This window comes from Phacochoerus africanus, chromosome 9 (genome assembly GCF_016906955.1).
Source record: "Phacochoerus africanus isolate WHEZ1 chromosome 9, ROS_Pafr_v1, whole genome shotgun sequence".
In the NCBI taxonomy this organism is placed as follows: Eukaryota; Metazoa; Chordata; class Mammalia; order Artiodactyla; family Suidae; genus Phacochoerus; species Phacochoerus africanus.
The window spans coordinates 19,265,424-19,287,307 of NC_062552.1; the positions used below are offsets into that span (position 1 = coordinate 19,265,424).

General features: G+C 40.4%; 1 protein-coding gene and 1 non-coding gene across 2 annotated transcripts in view; both read left to right on the top strand.

The window, feature by feature from the left end:
- Positions 1-2,302: 2,302 nt before the first annotated feature.
- Positions 2,303-21,884, top strand: part of MRS2 (magnesium transporter MRS2) — a 48,404-nt gene continuing 28,822 nt past the window's right edge. Inside the window, exons 1-4 of the mRNA XM_047794866.1 lie at positions 2,303-2,600; positions 4,799-4,872; positions 8,433-8,469; positions 10,460-10,572. Of these exons, the coding sequence (XP_047650822.1) occupies positions 2,438-2,600; positions 4,799-4,872; positions 8,433-8,469; positions 10,460-10,572 (387 nt within the window). The 5' untranslated portion in view covers positions 2,303-2,437. The remainder of the gene's footprint in view (positions 2,601-4,798; positions 4,873-8,432; positions 8,470-10,459; positions 10,573-21,884) is intronic.
- LOC125137053 (small nucleolar RNA SNORA11) lies at positions 7,764-7,892 on the top strand. The gene has a single exon (XR_007137360.1). It is a non-coding gene; the product is annotated as a small nucleolar RNA SNORA11 (small nucleolar RNA).

Below are 21,884 nucleotides of genomic sequence, written 5' to 3' on the forward strand. Positions count from 1 at the left end.
GAACTGCAGTCAGGTTCTTTCTGAAATCGATTCCTGACACAGCCAGAACAATCCATTTAAACATAAATCAGATTTCCCTCTCTGTTCAAAGTCCCCTCAATAGTTACCACTCTTCTGAGATTAAATTCCAAATCCTTGTAGTTCCCATCGTGGCTAGGCGGAAAAGTATCCGACTAGGAACCATGAACTTACAGGTTCGATCCCTGGCTTTGCTCAGTGGGTTAAGGATCTGGCGTGAGCTGTGGTGTAGGTCGCAAACGTGGCTCAGATACCGCATGCCTGTGGCACAGGCCGGCAGCTGTAGCTCTGAGTAGACCCCCTAGCCTGGGAACCTCCATATGCCGCGGGCGCAGCCCTAACAAGACAAAAAGAGAAAAAAAATTCCAAATCCTTGGCCTGAGTTAGAAGGCCATGTGTCTGGCCATGTCTGAGTTTTTCTAAGGCTTTCTAAGGGTTATCTTAAACAGAACTGTCTCACTGTGCTAGGGCCTAAGTTTTTAAAAAGAATTATCACTATTTCCAAGAAATATCTCCAAAGGCATGCAATGTTTTATAAAAGATGTATTTTATCATTGGAACCCTTAGTAAAAATGAAAAATCTACCAGCCATGTACTATGTACTGAGGGCTCTTTCCAGACTTAAATCCTCCCGACCCGTCCCGCCGCCCCAGCCACCAAGGAAGCAGTGCTTGAAATCCTCCTTTGCCCTTCATGTTCAAGTGAAACATTCCTTGTTCTGTGAAATCTTCTGTCTACTGGCTCCCTAATCTACCTTCAGTTTCAATGCCCTACAGGTGAAAAAAAAAAGTTCTCTTGTGTTTCCTTAGCCATGTGGGGTTGTTTATTTGTTTTGTTTTGGGTCTTTTTAGGGCCACACTCGGGGCATATGGAAGTTCCCAGAGCTGCTAGCGCCACAGCCACAGCCACTCAGGATCCAGGTGGTTGGTGACTGCGACCTACCAGCAACACTGGATCCTTGATCCATTGCGCCAGACCAGGGATCAAACCCACGTCCTCATGGATACTAGTTGGGGGTCATTAACCACCGAGCCAGTACTGCAACTCCTCCTTATCTCTGTGTTTACACATAGTGAATGAATGGGAATCTGTGAAACTCATCTGCCTTGCACTACTGCCTAGGAAAGGACAAGTCTATTAGCTAATGTTGCGGAAACCGCAAAAACTGTGGCAACGGAAGGAGACAAACAGCACTCGGAGATATGGAAAAGCAAGGTTTATTCAGCACCGGTGCGGGCTCAGAGGAGTCACCTCCAGAGTCTGAGCACCAGGTCTTTGTTCTCAGTAACTTTTATACACTACAAGGTCTTGATTTTCCCATGTAAGCATCCCAGACCTCCCCCATCCCCAAGCAGTGTTCCTCCCTGAGAAGCTGAGCAAGCAAGGTTACAGAAGCAGAACTGATAAGCAATGCTGGGTACCTAATTAGCAGGGCTGCTGGTTTGGACAGAGAGCACACAGTTGTTACATTATTACAAGAAGGGTGGCATAGTGATTAGCACAGCTGGAAAGGCTTGCTGCTGCCTTCTTAGCCAAGGGGGGGGGGGGGGTTGTTCTTTAGTTAAAACTCTATTTCACCGACACTTAAAAAAAATATGCATACATACTGTGTTTCATCAATTTAAGCCTTTTTTCGTATTTTTAAGACATAAATTGGAATGACTTAAATGAGATAATTAGAGTGCAAAGTTTACCAGCTATTTTTCTTTCTTGGCACCTTGAAGCTGATACTACCTTATACCTGACTTAAAACGGAATATAAATTCTATGCCTCTTGTACAACTATAACTGTAGTAAAATTCACTGAAAACAAAACAAAAAAAATCCTACGCCTTTACATTCCTCAATCTTCACTAACAAAAGTGGAATACATTCCATATGACAGTTAATTATTTTTGCTACATTAAACTTAAATATAAATTGAGTTGGGAATGGACAGAACTTCCTCACTTCGAAACTGCAGATTACATAACATGTACAGAAAACCTTCTGAAACTGCAAACCGGTTATATACCAGTTAGGGATACTTTTTCACATTTAACAATTACTAGTCAATAGAAACAATCGACACTCTACTTGCCGACCTGACCACTTCAAGGGCCCACAGGTCGAATCTAAGAGCTCCGTTCCTGTAGGTAAACGCGCCCCACCTACCCCGGAGCAGGTCCCTACACGCTTTACAGGTGCAGAAGGTAAACTCCGATTGGCCGAGGAACACAAGAAGCGCCCAGAGGGTCCTTCTGAGCACGCGCGGGAAGTTGGACGCAGGCGTGGCGCATCGCGGAGCGTCTTGCGCATGCCCAGTATACAGCGGCCTCAGCTAGGGCACCCGCGCGGGGTCGCGACGTGCCGGCTGCTTTGCCACCGTCCGGCATGAAGGGCTGGGGTCTTGCATCTGCCTTCTTATCGCTCCAGTGTCATGGAATGTCTGCGGAGCCTGGCCCAGCTCCTACCCCGCGCGGTGGGGCTGCCCCGGCGCACTTTATGCGCTTTGGCTGGGGCGCGCCCCGTGACCGCCGCCGAACTGCTCGGAAGCAGGCGGACCGCGCCGCTGTGCGGATCCTACCGGCTCCGCTTGGCAGGTACTGCCCTCCCCGCCCCGCAGCCCCGGACGCCGGGCTTGCGGTGACCTCCGGGCCGCGACCCGACCGACCGAGCCCACGTGGCGGTGGCTGCCCTCCCGCGTCTTGCTCGGGCCTCGCCTCTGTGTCCGCCCTTGGGCACACGGGTGTTGTCACCTTGCACGGGTCCGCGGGCGGAGCTGCGTCCCACTAGCTCCGAATCCTGTGTCCTGCTAGAACCGGACTTCCTAGCTCTCTTGCCTCCCCACCTCCCCTGGCTGCCTCGGTGCGCTTGTGAGAAGGATTTTTTAAACAAGTGTTTCGCTCTTATCCATTGTAATAGTTCTGAAGCAAAGATTGGGTTTATCTACCTGAAATGTTTTTGCGAGTTTTAATTTCTCTTCCCTGCCTTCTGCCTCTTCCTTATGAATGGAAAACTTTATTCGTTTGTCCAGTTGCTCAGGTGAGGGATGGGAACACACCTACAAGTGAGCCTGAAGACTTTGAAACTTCGTGGGAGGAATTGCTTCTGAGAAAGATAAAAGGCTTTTTTTCGAAGCAAAAGGCTTTTTTTTTCTGGCTGTCTGGTTACAACCAGACAGCCAGAAGGGGTTGGGGGATGGGAGAGCAGGGGTAGGAATCTGAGTTTACTTTTTCACCAGGTGATAAAGTATGATGATACGTTGGCATTTTCACAGATGTAAGAATGTGGGCGCTAATATTGCTGAGAAACTAAAGAGACTAAAATGTGTGGCTTTTCCAAAATGTTCTCGAATAAGTTTACTCACTTGTCCTCTCAAAACGCTCCCATCCTCACCTCCTTCCCCATAATCGTGGGTGAGTCTTTCCAAATTGGGTTGCATTTCATAGCCCCTTAGGTTAAATGCCTTGGAACCCAGGTTCAGCCCATCTAATGTTTTAGAACGTACATTGAAATTTACAATCACCCTCCTGGAAACACTTTACCTTACTAGTGACATTAGCAAATGCTGATTTTGTAGCTCCTTAACCTTTATCCAGTTGACCCTCTTAACAGTTTGTGTTTTGTAGAAGGGAACCAACAAGCCTCAGGTGGTAACTAATTACATGTCTTTAAAAGTATGTAATACAAAGAAATAAGGTCAAGTAAGAAGGAATAAGGTGAGAATATATACATTCTGTAGATAGGATTTCTGTCCATTTTATGTTTAGCATTGTGAACAGTGTCTTTTGTCAGGCAGTAAATTTACTTGGTTATACTTCAGTTCAGTCTAATTACATGTTTTACTTATTTGTCTTGTCTTTTTAGGGCCGCACCCACCGATGGCATGTGGAGGTTCCCAGGCTAGGGGTAAAATTGGAGCTGTAGCTGCTGGCCACAGCCAGCCTACGCCAGAGGCATAGCAACACAGGATCCGAGCCGCGTCTGTCACCTACACCACAGCTCATGGCAACACCAGATCCTTAACTCTTTTTTTTTTTTTTTTGCTTTTTAGGGCTGTACTAGCAGCATATGGAGATTCCCAGGCTAGGGGATCAAATCGGAGCTGTAGCCGCTGGCCTACACCACAGCCACAGCAGCATCAGATCCAAGCTGCGTCTGCGACCTACACCACAGTTCACGGCAATGCCGAATCCATAACCCACTGATCTAGGCCAGGGATCGAACCTTCATCCTCATGGATACTAGTCGGGTTTGTTAACCACTGAGCCATGACAGGAACTCCTAATTACATGTTTTAAATAGATTTCAAATAAAGATTTGTCTTCATTCCAGTGTAGTGGGTTATTTTGTAAGTCTTCAGACTAAAGTATATCTGGAAAAGAAGTTAATCAATAGAAGTAAAATCTATAGGTTTCATGATTTACAGTTCAGTCAAATAAGCCTGTTATTGAAATACTAAATTATGCAAAAAAAAGAATGGACATTTTATTTCAGTCTCAGAACACTGTTATACAGTTATTCATCCAACTGAGACAATAATAATTAGGGAAAGAGGTAGTTGTAATCCATAAATTATTCTAATGCCTCACCTAAGCCATTCCTTTTAAAAATCATTCCTCGCCAAACCTAACAATCACCTACAAATATTAAAATTAACAGAAGTGTTTATTTTCTCCAGGAAAAAGTTGGAAAAGTAGAAGAGTCTGAAAACCTCCACATACTACGAGAGCTGTATCTTAGCTATATGTGAAAAATAATCATATGATCACAAGGAATTCTCTAACTCCCTTTTCAGGTGAAATTCACCGGTTTAGAACTTCTGATGTCTCTCAAGCCACTTTAGCCAGTGTAGCCCCAGTGTTTACTGTGGTGAGTATGTGTGGTCCATTGGATGACTTAAAATACTTTCTATACTTAATGAGTTAACTAGTCTGGACTGGTCAGCCAGGATATTACTTGCTGTGTTTTATAATGAATCCTTATATTTATAAGTCATTGTCTTTGTGTTTTGTCTAGCCAGTGACCTGAGTGCCAGCTTACTTGCTTCACAGCATTCTTGAAACTTTGCTAATGATTGTAGAGCTCTTTTAATACTAGAACAGGTGGTTCAAATCACAATTCAGAGCTTCCTGTTTGAATACTCAAGATTTCTCCAGAAATCTACTGAGAAGTCCTTAAAGGCTGTTAGCCACAGAGTAACTTGAACTTGTGCTATGCAACGTCATATATGCAGAAGCATGTTGGAGACAGCACATACTTAACATGTCAAAGCATGTTAAGAGTACATGCTTTGAAGGGTCATGATCTCTGCAACTTTGTCTAAAATAGTTCAGAAAAAAACTGAATAACACAAATGGTGTGTGTCACACATGTTTACAGAAGGCCATTGGGGCTACATGTAAACAAAGGGTGATACTAGGTCAAAGTTACATGGAATTTGGTTATAACAGCAGTCTTATTTTTATAGGTTTTTAATTTTTTTTAAAGTAATTTTTTTTCAAAGTTGCATCTTTTTTTATTGTTTCTTTTCTTTGAACTACTGTGATCTCACAGTAGGTTTTTTTTTTTTTGTACATCTGTATTTTTTTTTTTTAAGTAATTTTTTAAGTGCTTGCTCTGAGCCAGAGTCTCTAAATTCAGATCTGAGCCTTACCTCTTACTAACTGGCTGGACTTGGGCAAGTTTATGATAACATTTTTGTATCTTAGTTTTCTCATCTATAAACTGGGGGTATTAGTACCTACCATATAGAATTGTTTTGAGGTTTAAATTAACTCATATATGCAAAACCCTTAAAAATAGCTCACACGTGTAAGTATTCAATGTATATTAGCCATTATATGATCCTTAGTATTTAAGCTTATTAATGTAAGAACTTTATAAACCGCAGAGAACCAGATAACCCTCAGAACTACATTTAAAAGTTATCACTATTATTCACTGTTCTCAAAGAGTTAGCCACTTGAGTTAAACAAGAATGCAAAACCAAACACTAAATAGTGAAAGGAGGAGTTCCCGTCGTGGCTCAGTGGTTAATGAACCTGACTAGTATCCGTAAGGACACAGGTTCAATCCCCGGCCTCGCTCAGTGGCTTAAGGATCTGGCGTTGCTGTGAGCTGTGGTGTAGGTCACAGATGTGGCTCAAATCCCATGTTGCTGTGGTATAGGCCGGTGGCTACAGCTCTGATTCGACCCCTAGGCTGGGAACCTCCATATGCTGCCGGTGCAGCCCTAAAACACACACACACACACACACAAAATATAGAAAGGAGTTTCTTTGTAGGTGAAAACATTGTCTATGCTGTGGGGGCAGCTGAAAAAGTGGAGGAGAGACTGCAAAATCTGTTTAACATACATATATTTAATAGGGAAAAGGCTGGAAGGACATTCACTAAAATGTTGGCATGTTCTTTCTTTAAAATTTGTGACCAAAATAATTTTACTTTGTTTTCAGATTTCTTTGGCAGCAGATGTATGTATTAGTGAAATAAGTGTAAGGAAGAGAGCTAGTGTGTATTACTCAAAACGTAAAGTTTCCCTTGATGTAGATTTCCCTTTAACTCTGTTTTGTGTTACTTACTTACTCCCATTGACCTTATCTTTGCTTATGGGAAGCAAGGTGAAAAAATGTATGGTGGGGTTTTATTGTGTTTATTATTATTTGTCTTTTTAGGGCCACAACAGAGACATATGGAGGTTCCCAGGCTAGGAGGTCAAATCGGAGCTGTAGCTGCTGTCCTGCACCACAGCCACAGCAGCATCAGATTCGAGCTGTGTCTTCTGTCTATACCACAGCTCACGGCAACACTAGATCCTTAACCCACTGAGCGAGGCCAGGGATGGAACCTGCGTCCTCATGGATGCTAGTCAGATTTGATTCCGCTGAGACACAATGGGGGCTCCTGCTGTGTTATTAACACAGCATGTGTATGTTTCCATGGTAATAATTCAGGATTTGTATCTACACTGTATTAGAGTGTCTTTTTGAAAATACATAACAACATAGTCCAGCACGTAGTGATTCATTAAAAATTTGACATCTTTCACTGTGATGATTTCATTATGGACAAGTATTATAGGAAAATGTTCCCTCTGCTTTATAGGAAATAAGTAGTTTCTGCATTGTGTCCTCACAACTCTCAGGCTTTTTCTGTAAATATTTGGTGATTCTGCAGTGCTCACCAGTGAGACTTCATAGCATCCCATAGATACTTAGATTCACAAGATAAGCCACACTTGGACCCAAGTCTATTGAGAAGGATGGAGGATAGGAAATGCAGAGAGCATTAGTCCTTTCAGCCATCCAGGGACTCCTCTGGCCCTGTGTGTGACAGCTCAGGTGAAAGGAGGGTATTCTCAAAGGTAGGGTGAGGTCCACCTTGGCCTAGAATCCCCAGCCCACTGCTGCTGGTATCTGTTGTCACCATCTCAGAGGCACATCTGGGGCTTGCACAAGAGCTTAGTTACAAGAGCCACCAACCCCCTGGGGGTGGGGGTGGGGGATGATGCTGAACTGTGGCTTCCCAGCAGGTATCTGTAATCCGTTCTTAGTCTTCCCAGTCCAGTGCAGTCTGTCTAACAGTCACTGGGCATTTTTATCATAAGCACGTTGCCTAGTTACAACTGATACTTTGTCAGAGCTCCAGAGGAGCCAAGTTAGGAAGTTAATCCAGGGTCACATTTGTCCTAGCAAAGGGAAAGGGGATCTTTTTTTAACCCTTAACTTGAAACTGAATTTAAAGAACAGCAGTCAGTTATTGGGGTGTGCTCAGAGCAGGAGGTCTAAAGAAATGGCTCTTCTGTTTATAACACACCCAACAGGCATCTGGGTTCATGTGACAAGGGGCATAAAATTAGTGGCCTTCCTATGAACAAATACCCAACACATACCCCCACCCCCCACCCCCACATGGCTACTGGGTGGGGCCAGGGGGGCAGGGCTTGATACTGGAAGAAAAGCTGCAGTGTTTAGGGGTGGGGGTGCCACCTAGAGCCTGTCTAGTAAGCGCATGGATAGTCTTAACGGACATAAAGGCTTTAAACCTCTCTTTTTAAGGAAAGAAAAAAAGGTTTCAACTACATGCCATTCTGGAAAAGGCAAAACTGTGAAGACAATAAAAAAATCAGTGGTTGGCAGGAGTTGTGGGGAGAGGAGAAATGAGTATTCACAGAGTACAGAAGTTTTTTAGAGCAGTGAAAATACCTTGTATGGCATTATAATGGTGGATTTGTCATTAAACTTCTGTCCAAACCCATAGAATGTGCAGTGTTATCCACTTCATTAAAGTGAACCCTAAGGTAGAAAAGGGGGGCAGGTATGGTTTATATCTGCATTTCAGTATTTGGGAGGTATTAAACCATATATAATATCATAAATAGTGTACTGATTTGGGAGAAAATAATACTTTGTTTTATTGTCTCTCTCCAGACAAAATTTGACAAAGAGGGAAAGGTTACTTCTTTTGGTGAGTATCTTTAGTTTTCTTTTAAATCACTTTTTTATTTTTTTATTTTATTTTTAGGGCTTCACATGTGGCATATGGAGGTTCCCAGGCTAGGGGTCAAATCAGAGCTGCAGCTGCCCACCTATACCACAGCCACAGCTGTGGGATCTGTGTCACGCCTGTGACCTATACCACAGCTGATGGCAATGCCAATCCTTAACCCACTGAGCAAGGCCAGGGATCGAACCTGCGTCGTCATGGCTGCTAGTTGGGTTCATTACTGCTGAGCCATGGCAGAAACTTCTTGAATCACTTTTTTAACCAGTAAATTAGTGAACCCCCTGGAAATCCAGGAATTACAGTGTTTTTGAGTAGAATATTCCTTGCGTATGTGACGTGTTGAAACAGATCTTTCTTCAGCATTTTTCCATCAGCCTTAATTGGAACTGGCAACACCCGAACTGTATTGGGAGTGGTTTTTGGGTCTGGCGCCACGTCCACTCTAACAGGATGTTAAAGGAGTGCAGGCTGATATGCAGCTGGAGTCCAGAGAAACTTTTCTGTTTTCTTGCCCTTCGTCTCCCCCTCACTGTCCTGGTCCTGTGTTCATTGCCTCCTGTACCATGTTGAAGGCGCAGGTGAATAATACCATCGTGGTGCCTGTGGGTGACAGCAGACAGGTGGGACAGGGCACTGGATGGTGGTCAGCTGGACCTCTGTCAACTTTGGCTCTTATGGATGGTTACTTTTTAAAATGAAACCAAGCGTTACTTCACTGACACTGGGTGCAGGTTTCAGGTCCCCTGTGCATTTCCCACCACGTGGTCCTGTTTTTGCTATTGCTGAGATCCTAGGGCAGTATTTTGGGTGTTTTTTTGGCCCAGTATCTCCTTCAAAAGGCAGTTCTGCTTAGAGCTGTCACAGGTGTGGTTTAATGCTTCTATAACCAACATCATTTCTTTCTCTCTCTTTTTTTTTTTTTGGCTTTTTAGGGCTGCACCAGAGGCATATGGAGGTTCCCAGGCTAGGGGTCGAATTGGAGCTCTAGCTGTTGGCCTATACCACAGCAAGGAGAGGTCCAAGCCGCATCTGCAACCAACGCCGCAGCTCATGGCAACACCGGATCCTTAACCCACTGAGTGAGGCTAGTGATCAAAACCCGAATGCTCATGGATCCTAGTTGGGTTTGTTAACTGCTGAACCACGAAGGGAACTCCCCAGCATCATTTCTTGAGTTTCTTTATCTGTGTTGCTTTCTCTTAGGTAATTTAGTTTTTAGGTAGGAGAATCTAGTGTGACAACTGTCTTCATTTTCACATTTTGTATTAGGCCAAGAACAAAAAAAAAATCAGCTTAATCTGCTCATCAGATTTAAATTGCTAAAGATGATAATGTAATGAGGAAAAAATAGAAAATGTAGTTTTGTACAATTCATATTTTTAAAAACTGAATCTAGGGCCAGAAATTAATCCTAATGATGTGTAGGTATGGTTTTTATATTGATCCTTTGGGGCTTCTAAGTACAGAGAAATTTTATGAAGTATGGACAAGAGGAGAAAAGAATAGAGTTTGACCAGATTAAGCCTGAGTATATTTTTGAGGTAGATATGGGTATTAAAAAGATCCATTTTAGGAGTTCCTGTCGTGGTGCAGCAGAAACAAATCCAACCATGAGGTTGCAGGTTCAACTCCTGGCCTCGCTCAGTGGGTTAAAGATCTGGCATTGCCATGAGCTGTGGTATAGATTGCAGTCGTGGCTCAGCTCTGGCATTGCTGTGGCTGTGGTGTAGGCCTGTAGCTGTAGCTCCAATTAAGACCCCTTGCCTGGGAACCTCCATATGCCGTGAGTGCAGCCCTAAAAAAACCAAAAAAAAAAAAAAGATCCATTTTAGCTTTTGTTTCTGGTAGTAATAGATTTGATGAAACTGGAAGGCAAACTCTTAGATGAAGATCTTAACTCTTCAATTTATTGGTTTACCCACTCTTTTTATTGACCATGTTTCTTTTCTAGAAAGGAAGAAAACTGACTTATATCAAGAATTAGGTCTTCAAGCTAGAGATTTGAGGTTTCAACATTTAATGAACATCACAACCAGAAACAATAGGATTATCATGAGAATGGAGGTAAAGGATTTTATTTCATCTACATCTCTACTGCAATCTTGTAAGAGTTACTTCCTAGCTGTCTTGATCAATAGGTTAAAAGTAATTTTGTAATAAAAATAGCTGTGTGAACGTAAGATATTTTTATAATACAACATGGTACGTGTTAGAACCCTTTTTACATGGATAAGTAGTTATGCTCAGCAGTCAAAACACTGCTCTGTTTTGTATTGGAAAAATTCTGACTGTGGTCTTCATTCTCACTGTTTGAATTTAACATGTAGTTTCTAAACAGCAAGAGCATCTTGATTTATAATAGACATTTTCAGTTGTATACGGTTACGTGTAGCTGTAGTATAACTTTAGCTACTAAGAACATTTCCTGGGATAGCCCAGGAATATCTTTAAAGTTTATTATCTTAATTTATATTTTTATTTTTGTTGAAAGCGTCTTAAAACCTATTGGATCTTCCCATGCCTCCTCAGAGTGTAGCAAATATAATTTGACTTTCCTTCAGTGATCCAGAATTATTATGACCATAAGTTATTTTGGTGGCTAAAGTTTAGGGTTTGGAAGTAGATGAGGGGATGCTGGTCTTAATGCTGTCAACCCTGCAGCGGACATGAGACGTGCTCTCTTCAAAAAGTCTTTGGTGACAGGTATTAGGTATTTATCCATTTTTCTAGAACTAAATTTTTAAAAAATTAAAAAGGGAAGCAGTCTGTTCCCAGGTAATTTTTCTCCAAAAAACATCCTTCACTTTTACTATCAATAACTAGCACCCTTCAGAACATACCTCTTTGATGATGAGACAACTATGTGATAAAGCAAATTTAGCAAAATATTAATAATATCATTTAAATGGGAAAGGGTATAGGTGTTTACTATATCATTTTTCAACTTTTCTGAAAAATGTTCATATTACAGTTGATCCTTGAACCACCCAGGGATCAAGGGTGCTGAACCTCCACACAGACAAAAATCCACGTGTAACTTAGTCACGGTTTCTCCATGTTTGCTGTTCCATATCCTTGGATTCAGCCAACCACTGATTGTGTAGTATTGTGGTATTTATTATTAAATACATGAATATTAATTCAATATTAAATTAATTTTAAAATCTGCACTTAAGTGGACTTGCATGGTTCAAGCCAGTGTTGTTGATGGGTCAGCTGTAAAATTTGGGAAAATGTAAAAGAAAATTTCTAATTTTTATATAACTAATACAGCAGCCACAGGATATCCTTTTGTTTTATTCTTCTAATACAAAAGATGCTATCTTTCCCTTTAGAATAGTTTTTTAATTTCATAGTGTTCTAAATGAGAGCACTAAGGCTATGTTGTTGTCTCTCCCCTTCCCCCGGAGAGGGTGGTTTTTTGAGAAAAGATTTTTTATTATAATTGATTTAAAATGTTCTATCAATTTCTCCTGTACAGCAGTGACCCAGTTATACATATATACATTCTTTTTCTCATATTATCTTCCATCATGTTCCATCACAAGGGATTGGATATAATTCCCTGTGCTATACAGCAGGACCGTATTGCTTATCCACTCCTAATGCAGTTGTTTGCATCTACTAACCCCAGACTCCCAGTCCATCCCACACCCTCCTCCTCCACCTTGGCAACCACAAGCCTGTTCTCTATGTCCATGAGTTTGTTTCTTTGCTGTAGATAGGTTCATTCGTGCAATATTTTAGGTTCCACATATAAGTGATATCATATGGTATTTGTCTTTCTGACTTACTTAGTAAGAGTCTACTTCCATCCATGTTACTGCAAATGGCATCATTTTTTTTCTTTTTTAGGGCTGAGTAGTATTCCATTGTGTGTATGTACCATATCTTCTTAATCCATCCATCTGTTAATGGACATTGAGATTGTTTCCATGTCTTGGCTATTGTGAATAGTGTTGCAGTGAACTTAGGAATGCAGGTATCTTTTTGAATGAAAGTTTTGTCCTAATACATACCCAGGGGTGGGATTTCTGGATCATATTGTAGTTCTATATTTAGTTTTCTGAGGTACCTCCATATGGTTTTCCATAGTGGGTTGCACCAATTTACATTCCCACCAACAGTGTGGTCCCTTTTCTCCACACCCTCTCCAGCTATTTGTAGACTTAATAATAGGCGTTCTGACTTGTGTGAGTTGGTGCCTTGTAGTTTTGATTTTCATTTCTCAGTTAGTGATGTTGAACATTTTTTCATATGCCTGTTGGCCAACTGTATGTCTTTTGGAGGAATGTCTGTTTAGATCTTCTGCCCATTCTTCCATTGGGTTGTTGGCTTCTTTGCTGCTGTTGTATGAATTGTTTGTATATTTCAGAGATTAAAGCCCTTGTTGGTTGCATCGTTTGCAACTATTTTCTCCCTTTCCATGGAGAAATCAAGTAATCAAGACAGTGTGGTACTAGTACAAAAACAGACTTACAGGTCAGTGGAAAAGACCTTTGCATGTGTTATCTTTTTGGTGTTTTTATGGTTTCCTTTGTTGCACAAAAGCTTGTAAGTTTAATTAGCTCCCACTGGCTTTTTTTTTTTTTTTTTTTTTTGCCTTTGGAGACTAACCTAAGAAAACATTTGTACAGTTGATGTCAGAGAATGTTTTAGCTATATTCTCTTCTGAGAGTTTGATAGTACGAGACACCATTTTTGAGTTTATTTTTGTGCATGGTGTGAGGGTGTGTTCTAGTTTCATTGATTCACATGCAGCTCCAGTTTTCCCAGTACCACTTGCTGAAGAGACTGGTTTTTTTGCCCATTTTATATTCTCGCCTCCTTTGTCGAAGATTTTTTTTTTTGTCTTTTGTCTTTTTTTGTTGTTGTTGTTGTTACTATTTCTTGGGCTGCTCCCGCGGCATATGGAGGTTCCCAGGCTAGGGGTCCAATCGGAGCTGTAGCCACCGGCCTACGCCAGAGCCACAGCAATGCGGGATCCGAGCCTCGTCTGCAACCTACACCACAGCTCACGGCAACGCCGGATCGTTAACCCACTGAGCAAGGGCAGGGACCGAACCTGCAACCTCATGGTTCCTAGTCGGATTTGTTAACCACTGCGCCACGACGGGAACTCCCCACACTGTCTTGATTACTATAGCTTTGTAATCTTGTCTGAAGTCTGGGAGAGTTAGGCCTCATGCTTAGTTTTTGTTCCTCAGGATTGCTTTGGCATTTCTGGGTCTTTAATGGTTCCATATAAATTTTTGGATTGTTTGTTCTAGTTCTGTGAAAAATGTCATGGATAATTTTACAGGGATCACATTGAATCTGTAGATTGCTTTGGGTAGTATGACCATTTTAACAATACTGATTCTTCCAATCCAGGAGCAGGAAATATCTTTCCATTTCTTTGAGCCCTCTTTAATTTCCTTGATTAATGCTTTATAGTTCTCTATTAGTCTTGCACCTTCTTGGTCAGGTTTATTCCTAAGTATTTAAATTTTGGGGTGCAATTTTAAAAGGCATTGTATTTTTATATTCCTTTTCTAATATTTCACTGTTAGTATACAATAATGCAACCAATTTCTGAATATTAATCTTGTATACTGCTACTTTGTTGAATTAGTTGATCAGTTCAAGTAGTTTTTATGCAGAATCCTTGGGGTTTTCTATATATAATATCATGTCATCTGCATAGAGTGACAATTTTACCTCTTCTCTTCCAATTTGGATACCTTTTATTTGTTTGTCTGATTGCTGTGGCTAGGATTTCCAGTAAATGCTATGTTGAATAAAAGGTGAGAGTAGGCATCCTTGTCTTGTTCAAGATTTTAGCAGAAAGCCTTTCAGCTTTTCCCCATTGAGTATGATATTGGCTGTGGGTTTGTCATAAATGGTTTTTATTATGTTAAGGTATGTTCCCTCTGATCCCATGTTGGTAAGAGTTTTTAACATGAATGGACTTTGTCAAATGCTTTTTCTGCATCTATTGAGATGATCATGTGGTTTTTGACTTTTCTTTTGTTAATATGGTGCGTGACATTGATTGATTAGTGTATGTTGACCATCCTCGTGAACTTGGGATGAATCCCACTTTGGTATGATCTTTTTGATGTGTTGTTGGATTCCGTTGGCTAAACTTTTGTTGAGAATTTTTGCATCTGTATTCATCAAAGATACTGGTGTATCATTTTCTTTTTTGGTATTATCTTTGGTCTTGTTATTGGGGTGATGGTGGCTTCATAGGATGTGTTTGGGATTATTCCTTCCCAAAAGGAAAAGTAAGAATGGGTGTAAGTTCTTCTTTGTATGTTTGGTAGAATTCACCTGTGAAGCCGCTATCTGGTCCAGGGCTTTTGTTTGTAGGAGTGTTTTTATTACATATTAATTTAATTTCTAGTGACCAGTTCAAATGATCTATTTCTTCTTGATTCAGTTTTGGCAAGCTGTATGTCTCTAGAAAGTTGTTCATTCTACATTGTCAAGTTTGTTGGCATGTAATTGTTTGTAGTATTCTCTTATTGCCAGAGGCCAGCTCTGGCGGCCAGGGAGCGTATGCTTTTTCCACGATGGGAGGGGGATGCGGCGTCAGCGAATGTACAATTACGGAGACAGCCTCTTTGTCCCTTCTTTCAGGGTGCTGGACTGCTCAAATTTTATTGGCATAAGTGGTTGATTATATAGACAGCTTTTTGCTACAGATTACATCACAGTGTTAAAAGTACATTGGTCAACTATTACGTGGTATAGCAGCCATACATCATGTTTTAAGATCTTTGTTGTAACTAAACTTGGTACAATTTAGGGGAAATTAGGTACAATACATCATGTTTAAAGATCTCTATCTTAACTAAACTTAGTACAATTTAAGGGCAATTAGGTACAATACATCATGGAAAGGAGGAGACAGTACAAATCATCCCATGGCCAGCCAGTCTTTACAATTTGAAGAGTTCACAGACGCAAGAATTTGGCATTCACAAATCTTGTTTTTAGACTGGTGCTTATCTGTAAAGCGTTATGGCAGGAAAACCGTGTGAGAAAATATAAACCAACTTAACCAGATATCACTTAAAAGCTTCTATAACTCATAGCTAGGTGTCTTTTGGTCAAGAATAATATATGGGAGTTCCTGTCGTGGCACAGTGGTTAACGAATCCAACTAGGAACCATGAGGTTGCGGGTTTGGTCCCTGCCCTTGCTCACTGGGTTAAGGATCTGGCATTGCTGTGAGCTGTGGTGTAGCTTGCAGATGCGGCTCGGATCCCAAGTTGCTGTGGCTCTGGCGTAGGCCAGTGGTTACAGCTCCAATTTGACCCCTAGCCTGGGAACCTCCATATGCCGTGGGAGCAGCCCAAAAAAATAGCAAAAAGACAAAAAAAAAATAATATATGTCTAACTTCTATGAACCTCATTAAAATCCTAACTCTAAAATTTACTGTATAACTAACTAATAGATAAACACTATGTTTTAACTAAGTTGGATTAAAATAGGGGAAATTTCTGAAATTCTTATTATACTATTGTTGTAATTTTGTTAAGTCACGAATCACCACAGGACAATAAGAATGGGAAATAAGAATAATAAGTAAATAATCAGGAAAGACTGAGAAAAACTGAGTAACAAATGAAACAGCAGTAAAGACTAGGTCACCCGAGAAACAGTCCATGTTCTCCAGCACAAACATGGAAATTGCTTTCCCAGGAAAGCCTTAATTCTTCCCCATCAACATCAAAGTAAGAGCTGTGTAACCTGAGGCCTGCCCTCGGCGTGTACCGTGCAGGCAGGCTTTCATCCTGACCAGAGGCCCACCTTCAGCATGCACCGTTCAGGTGAGCTTTTTTCCTGACCAAAAACCCACCTTCGGCTTGTACCGTTCAGGTGAGCTCCCTTTCTTGGTTAAGAACCTGCCTTCATCAGTTGCATTTCTGTATACCAGCAATGAAATATTAGAAAAGGAATACAAAAATATAATACCTTTTAAAATTGCACCTCACAAAATCAAATACCTCGGAATACACCTGACCAAGGAGGTAAAGGACTTATATGCTGAGAACTATAAAACTTTAATCAAAGAAATCAAAGAAGATGTAAAGAAATGGAAAGATATTCCATGTTCCTGGATTGGGAAAATCAATATTGTAAAAATGGCCATACTACCCAAAGCAATCTACAGATTCAATGCAATCCCTATCAAGTTACCCATGACATTTTTCACAGAACTAGAACAAACAATCCAAACATTTATATGGAACCACAAAAGACCCAGAATCGCCAAAGCAATCCTGAGAAACAAAAACCAAGCAGGAGGCATAACTCTCCCAGACTTCAAGAAATACTACAAAGCCACAGTTATCAAAACAGTGTGGTACTGGTATCAAAACAGACAGACAGACCAATGGAACAGAATAGAGAACCCAGAAATAAACCCTGACACCTATGGTCAATTAATCTTTGACAAGGGAGGCAAGAACCTCAAATGGGAAAAAGAAGGTCTATTCAGCAAGCATTGCTGGGAAACGTGGACAGCTGCATGCAAAGCAATGAAACTAGAACACACCCTCACACCATGCACAAAAATACACTCAAAATGGCTGAAAGACTTAAATATACGACAGGACACCATCAAACTCCTAGAAGAAAACATAGGCAAAACACTCTCTGACATCAACATCATGAATATTTTCTCAGGTCAGTCTCCCAAAGCAATTGAAATTCGAGCAAAAATAAACCCATGGGACCTCATCAAACTGAAAAGCTTTTGCACAGCAAAGGAAACCCAAAAGAAAACAAAAAGACAACTTACAGAATGGGAGAAAATAGTTTCAAATGATGCAACCGACAAGGGCTTAATCTCTAGAATATATAAACAACTTATACAACCCAGCAGCAAAAAAGCCAATCAAGCAATGGAAAAATGGGCAAAAGACCTGAATAGACATTTCTCCAAAGAAGATATACAGATGGCCAACAAACACATGAAAAAATGCTCAACATCACTGGTTATAAGAGAAATGCAAATCAAAACTACCAGGAGATATCACCTCACACCAGTCAGGATGGCCCTCATTAATAAATCCACAAATAACAAGTGCTGGAGGGGCTGTGGAGAAAAGGGAACCCTCCTGCACTGTTGGTGGGAATGTAAACTGGTACAGCCACTATGGAGAACAGTTTGGAGATACCTTAGAAATCTATACATAGAACTTCCATATGACCCCGCAATCCCACTCTTGGGCATCTATCCGGACAAAACTCTACTTAAAAGAGACATGTGCACCCGCATGTTCATTGCAGCACTATTCACAATAGCCAGGACATGGAAACAACCCAAATGTCCATCGACAGATGATTGGATTAGGAAGAGGTGGTATATATACACAATGGAATACTCCTCAGCCATAAAAAAGAATGACATAATGCCATTTGCAGCAACATGGATGGAACTAGAGACTCTCATACTGAGTGAAATGAGCCAGAAAGACAAAGACAAATACCATATGATATCACTTATAACTGGAATCTAATATCCAGCACAAATGAACATCTCCTCAGAAAAGAAAATCATGGACTTGGAGAAGAGACTTGTGGCTGCCTGATGGGACGGGGAGGGAGTGGGAGGGACCGGGAGTTTGGGCTTATCAGACACAACTTAGAATAGATTTACAAGGAGATCCTGCTGAATAGCATTGAGAACTTGTCTAGATACTCATGTTGCAACAGAAGAAAGGGTGGGGGAAGAATGTAATTGTAATGTATACATGTAAGGATAACCTGACCCCCCTTGCTGTACAGTGGGAAAAAATTAATAATAAATAATTAAGGAAAAAAAAAAAAAAAAAGAACCTGCCTTCAGGTTTTTCTGACATCAGGCAAGGTCCTTTTTTTGAGTCCCTGCATCATCTCGGCTCCCCGCATCTTAGGTTGTTGTTGTTGTTGTTTTTTTTTTTTTTTGTATTTCTGCACTATTTGTTGAGATTTCTCCTTTTTCATTTATTTTGAGTTCTTTCCCTCCTCTTCTTGGTGATTCTGGCCAGAGATTTGTCAATTTTGTTAACCCTTTCAAAGAACCAGCTTTTGGTTTCCTTGAGTTTTTTTTAAATTGTGTTCGATTCTCTATTTTATTGACTTCCTCTCTGGTCTTTATGATTTTCTTCCTTCTGCTGACTTTGGGTTTTGTTGGTTCTTGTTTTTCTAATTCTTGTAAGTGGTATGTTAAGTTGTTGATTTGAGATTTTTCTTCTTTTTTGAGGAAGGACTGTATGTATCACTATGAACTTCCCTCTAAGCACTGCTTTTGTGGCATCACATTGATTTTGAATGGTTGTGTGTTCATTATTATTTGTCTTAAGGTATTTTGTAATTTCCCTTTTGATTTCTCTATTGACCCATTGGTTTTTTAGTAGCGTGTTTAGTCTCCATGTAGTCATTTTTTTTTTTTTCTCATTTCTTTTCCTGTGGTTAATTTCTAGTTTCATGCCATTGTGGTCAGAGAAGATGCTTGAAATAATTTCTGTACTCTTAAACTTGTTGTGGTTAGTTTTGTGCCCCAGGATGTGGTCAGTCCTTGAGAACATTCCATGTGCATTTGAAAAGAATGTGAATTCTGATTTTTTTTTTTTTGGATGTTAATGTCCTGGAAATAGCGATTAAGTCTCACTGTTCTATTGTGTCATTTAGGATCTCTGTTGCCTTATTGCTTTTCTGTCTAGAGGATATGTCCATTGATGTGGTGGGGTGTTAAAATCTCCTCCTGTTATTGTATTCCCATTGATTTCTCCTTTTGTGTATGTTAGTATTTGTTGCATGTATGTTAGGGGCATATATATTGACAAGTGTAATAATCCTCTTCATGTATTGAACCTTTTATCATTAAACAGTGTCCTTCTTTGTGGCTTTTGTTTTAAAGTCTGTTATGAGTATTGTATCTCCCACTTTCCTGTCTTTCTCTTCACATGAAATATCTTTTTCTGTCCCCTCACTTTCAATTGTATTTATCCTTTGCTCTAAGGTGAGCCTCTTGTAGGCAGCATATTGTAGGTTCTTGTTTTTTTTATCCAGTCTGCCTCTCTTTGTCTCTTGATTGGAGCATTCAGTCCATTGACATTTAAGGTAATTATTGATAAATATGTATTTATTGCCATTTTATTTTGTGTATTTATTTTTGTCTTTTTAGAACTACAGCTGCAGCATATGGAAGTTCCCAGGCTAGGGGTTGAATTGGAGCTTCAGCTGCCAGCCTACACCTCAGCTACAGCAACAATGCTAGATCCTTAAACCATTGAGCAAGTCCAGGTATCAAACCCATGTCCTCATGTATACTAGTCGGGTTCGTTACCACTGAACCACAACAGGAACTCCTTTATTGCCATTTTAAACCTTGTTTTCTAGTTGATTCTATGTTTCTCTTTTGTTCCTTTCATTTTTTGGTTGACTGATTTCCTTTTATTTTATGCTTGTGTTGTTCCCTTTTTAATTTTGTGAATGTATTGTTTGGTTTTGATTTGTAGTTGCCCTGTTTTTCAAGTATGTTAACCTCTTGACATATCTGCTTGCTTTAGCCTGATAGTCACATAAGCTCAAACACATTCTAAAAAAAGAGGAGTCTAGATTCTCTTTCTCCTCATTTTATGATTTTGGTGTCCTTTTTTCATCTTCATGTTTATCCTTCTGCTGTTCTTTGTGTTTATTGTCACTTTTACAAGTAAGTTTTTTTTTTCCCCTTTTAGATCTATATACTGGCTTATTTATTTATTTATTTTAGATTAGTAATCATTTCTTTCTTTCTTTCTTTTTTTTTTTTTTGAGTGCCACACCCATAGCATATGGAGGTTCCCAGGCTAGGGGTCAAATCAGAGCTACAGCTGCTGGCCTACACCACAGCCACAACAACACAGGATCTGAGCCCTGCCTGTGACCCACACCACAGCTCACAATGCTAGATTCTTAACCCACTGAACCAAGGCCAGGGATTGAACCTGCAACCTCATGGTTCCTAGTTTGATTCGTTTCCTCTGTGCCATGATGGGAACTCCAGTAATCATTTTATTCTCTCTTTTTTTTAAAGATTTTTATTTTTTCTGTTATAGCTGGTTTACAGTGTTGTATCAATTTTCTACTCTACAACAAGGTGATCCAGTCACACTTACATATATACATTCTTTTTCTCACATTATCATGCTCCATCATAAATGACTAGATATAGCTCCCAGTGCTATAGAGCAGGATCTCATTGCTTATACACTCCAAATGCAATAGTTTGCATCTATTAACCCCAAACTCTCACTCCCTGCCCCCTCCCCCTTGGCAACCACAAGTCTGTTCTCTAAGTCCATAAATTCCTTTTCTATGGAAAGGTTCATTTGTGCCATATATCAGATTCCAGATATAAGTGATATCATATGGTATTTGTTTTTCTCTTTCTGACTTACTTCACTCAGTGTGAGAGTCTCTGGTTCCATCCATATTGGTGCAAATGGCATTATTTTGTTCTTTTATTTGGCTGAGTAGTATTCCATTGTGTATATACACCATATCTTCTTAATCCATTCATCTGTCGATGGACATTTAGGTTGTTTCCATGTCTTGGCTATTGTGAATAGTGCTGCAGTGAACATATGGGTACATGTGTTTTTTTTCAAGGAAAGTTTTGTCCTGATATTTTGTCCTGATATTTGCCCAAGAGTGGGATTGCTAGGCCATATGGTAGTTCTTTATTTAGTTTTCTGAGGTACCTCCATACTGTTCTCCATAGTGGTTGTACCACCTTACATTCTCACCAACAGTGCAGGAGGGTTCCCTTTTCTCCACACCCTCTCCAGCACTTGTTATTTGTGGATTTATTAATGATGGCCATTCTGACAGGTGTGAGGTGATATCTCCTGGTAGTTTTGATTTGCATTTCTCTAATAATCAGGGAAGTTGAGCATTTTTTTCATGTGCTTGTTGGCCATCTGTATATCTTCTTTGGAGAAATGTCCATTCAGGTCTTTTGCCTATTTTTCCATTGGGTTGTTGGCTTTTTTGCTGTTGAGTTGTGTAAGTTGTTTGTATATTTTAGGTATTAAGCCCTTGTCAGTTGCATCGTTTGAAACTATTTTCTCCCATTCTGTAAGTTGTCTTTTTTTTTTTTTTTTAATCTTTTTTGTCTTTTTAGGGCTGCACCCGCAGCATACGGAGGTTCCCAAATCAGAGTTATAGCTGCCGGCCTATGCCACAGCCACAGCAATGCAAGATCCAAACCATGTCTGTGACCTACACTACAGCTCATGGCAATGCCAGATCCTTAACCCACTGAGCGAGGCCAGGGATCAAACTCACAACATCATGGTTCCTAGTCGAATTCATTTCTGCTGCACCATGATGGGAACTCCTGTAAGTTGTCTTT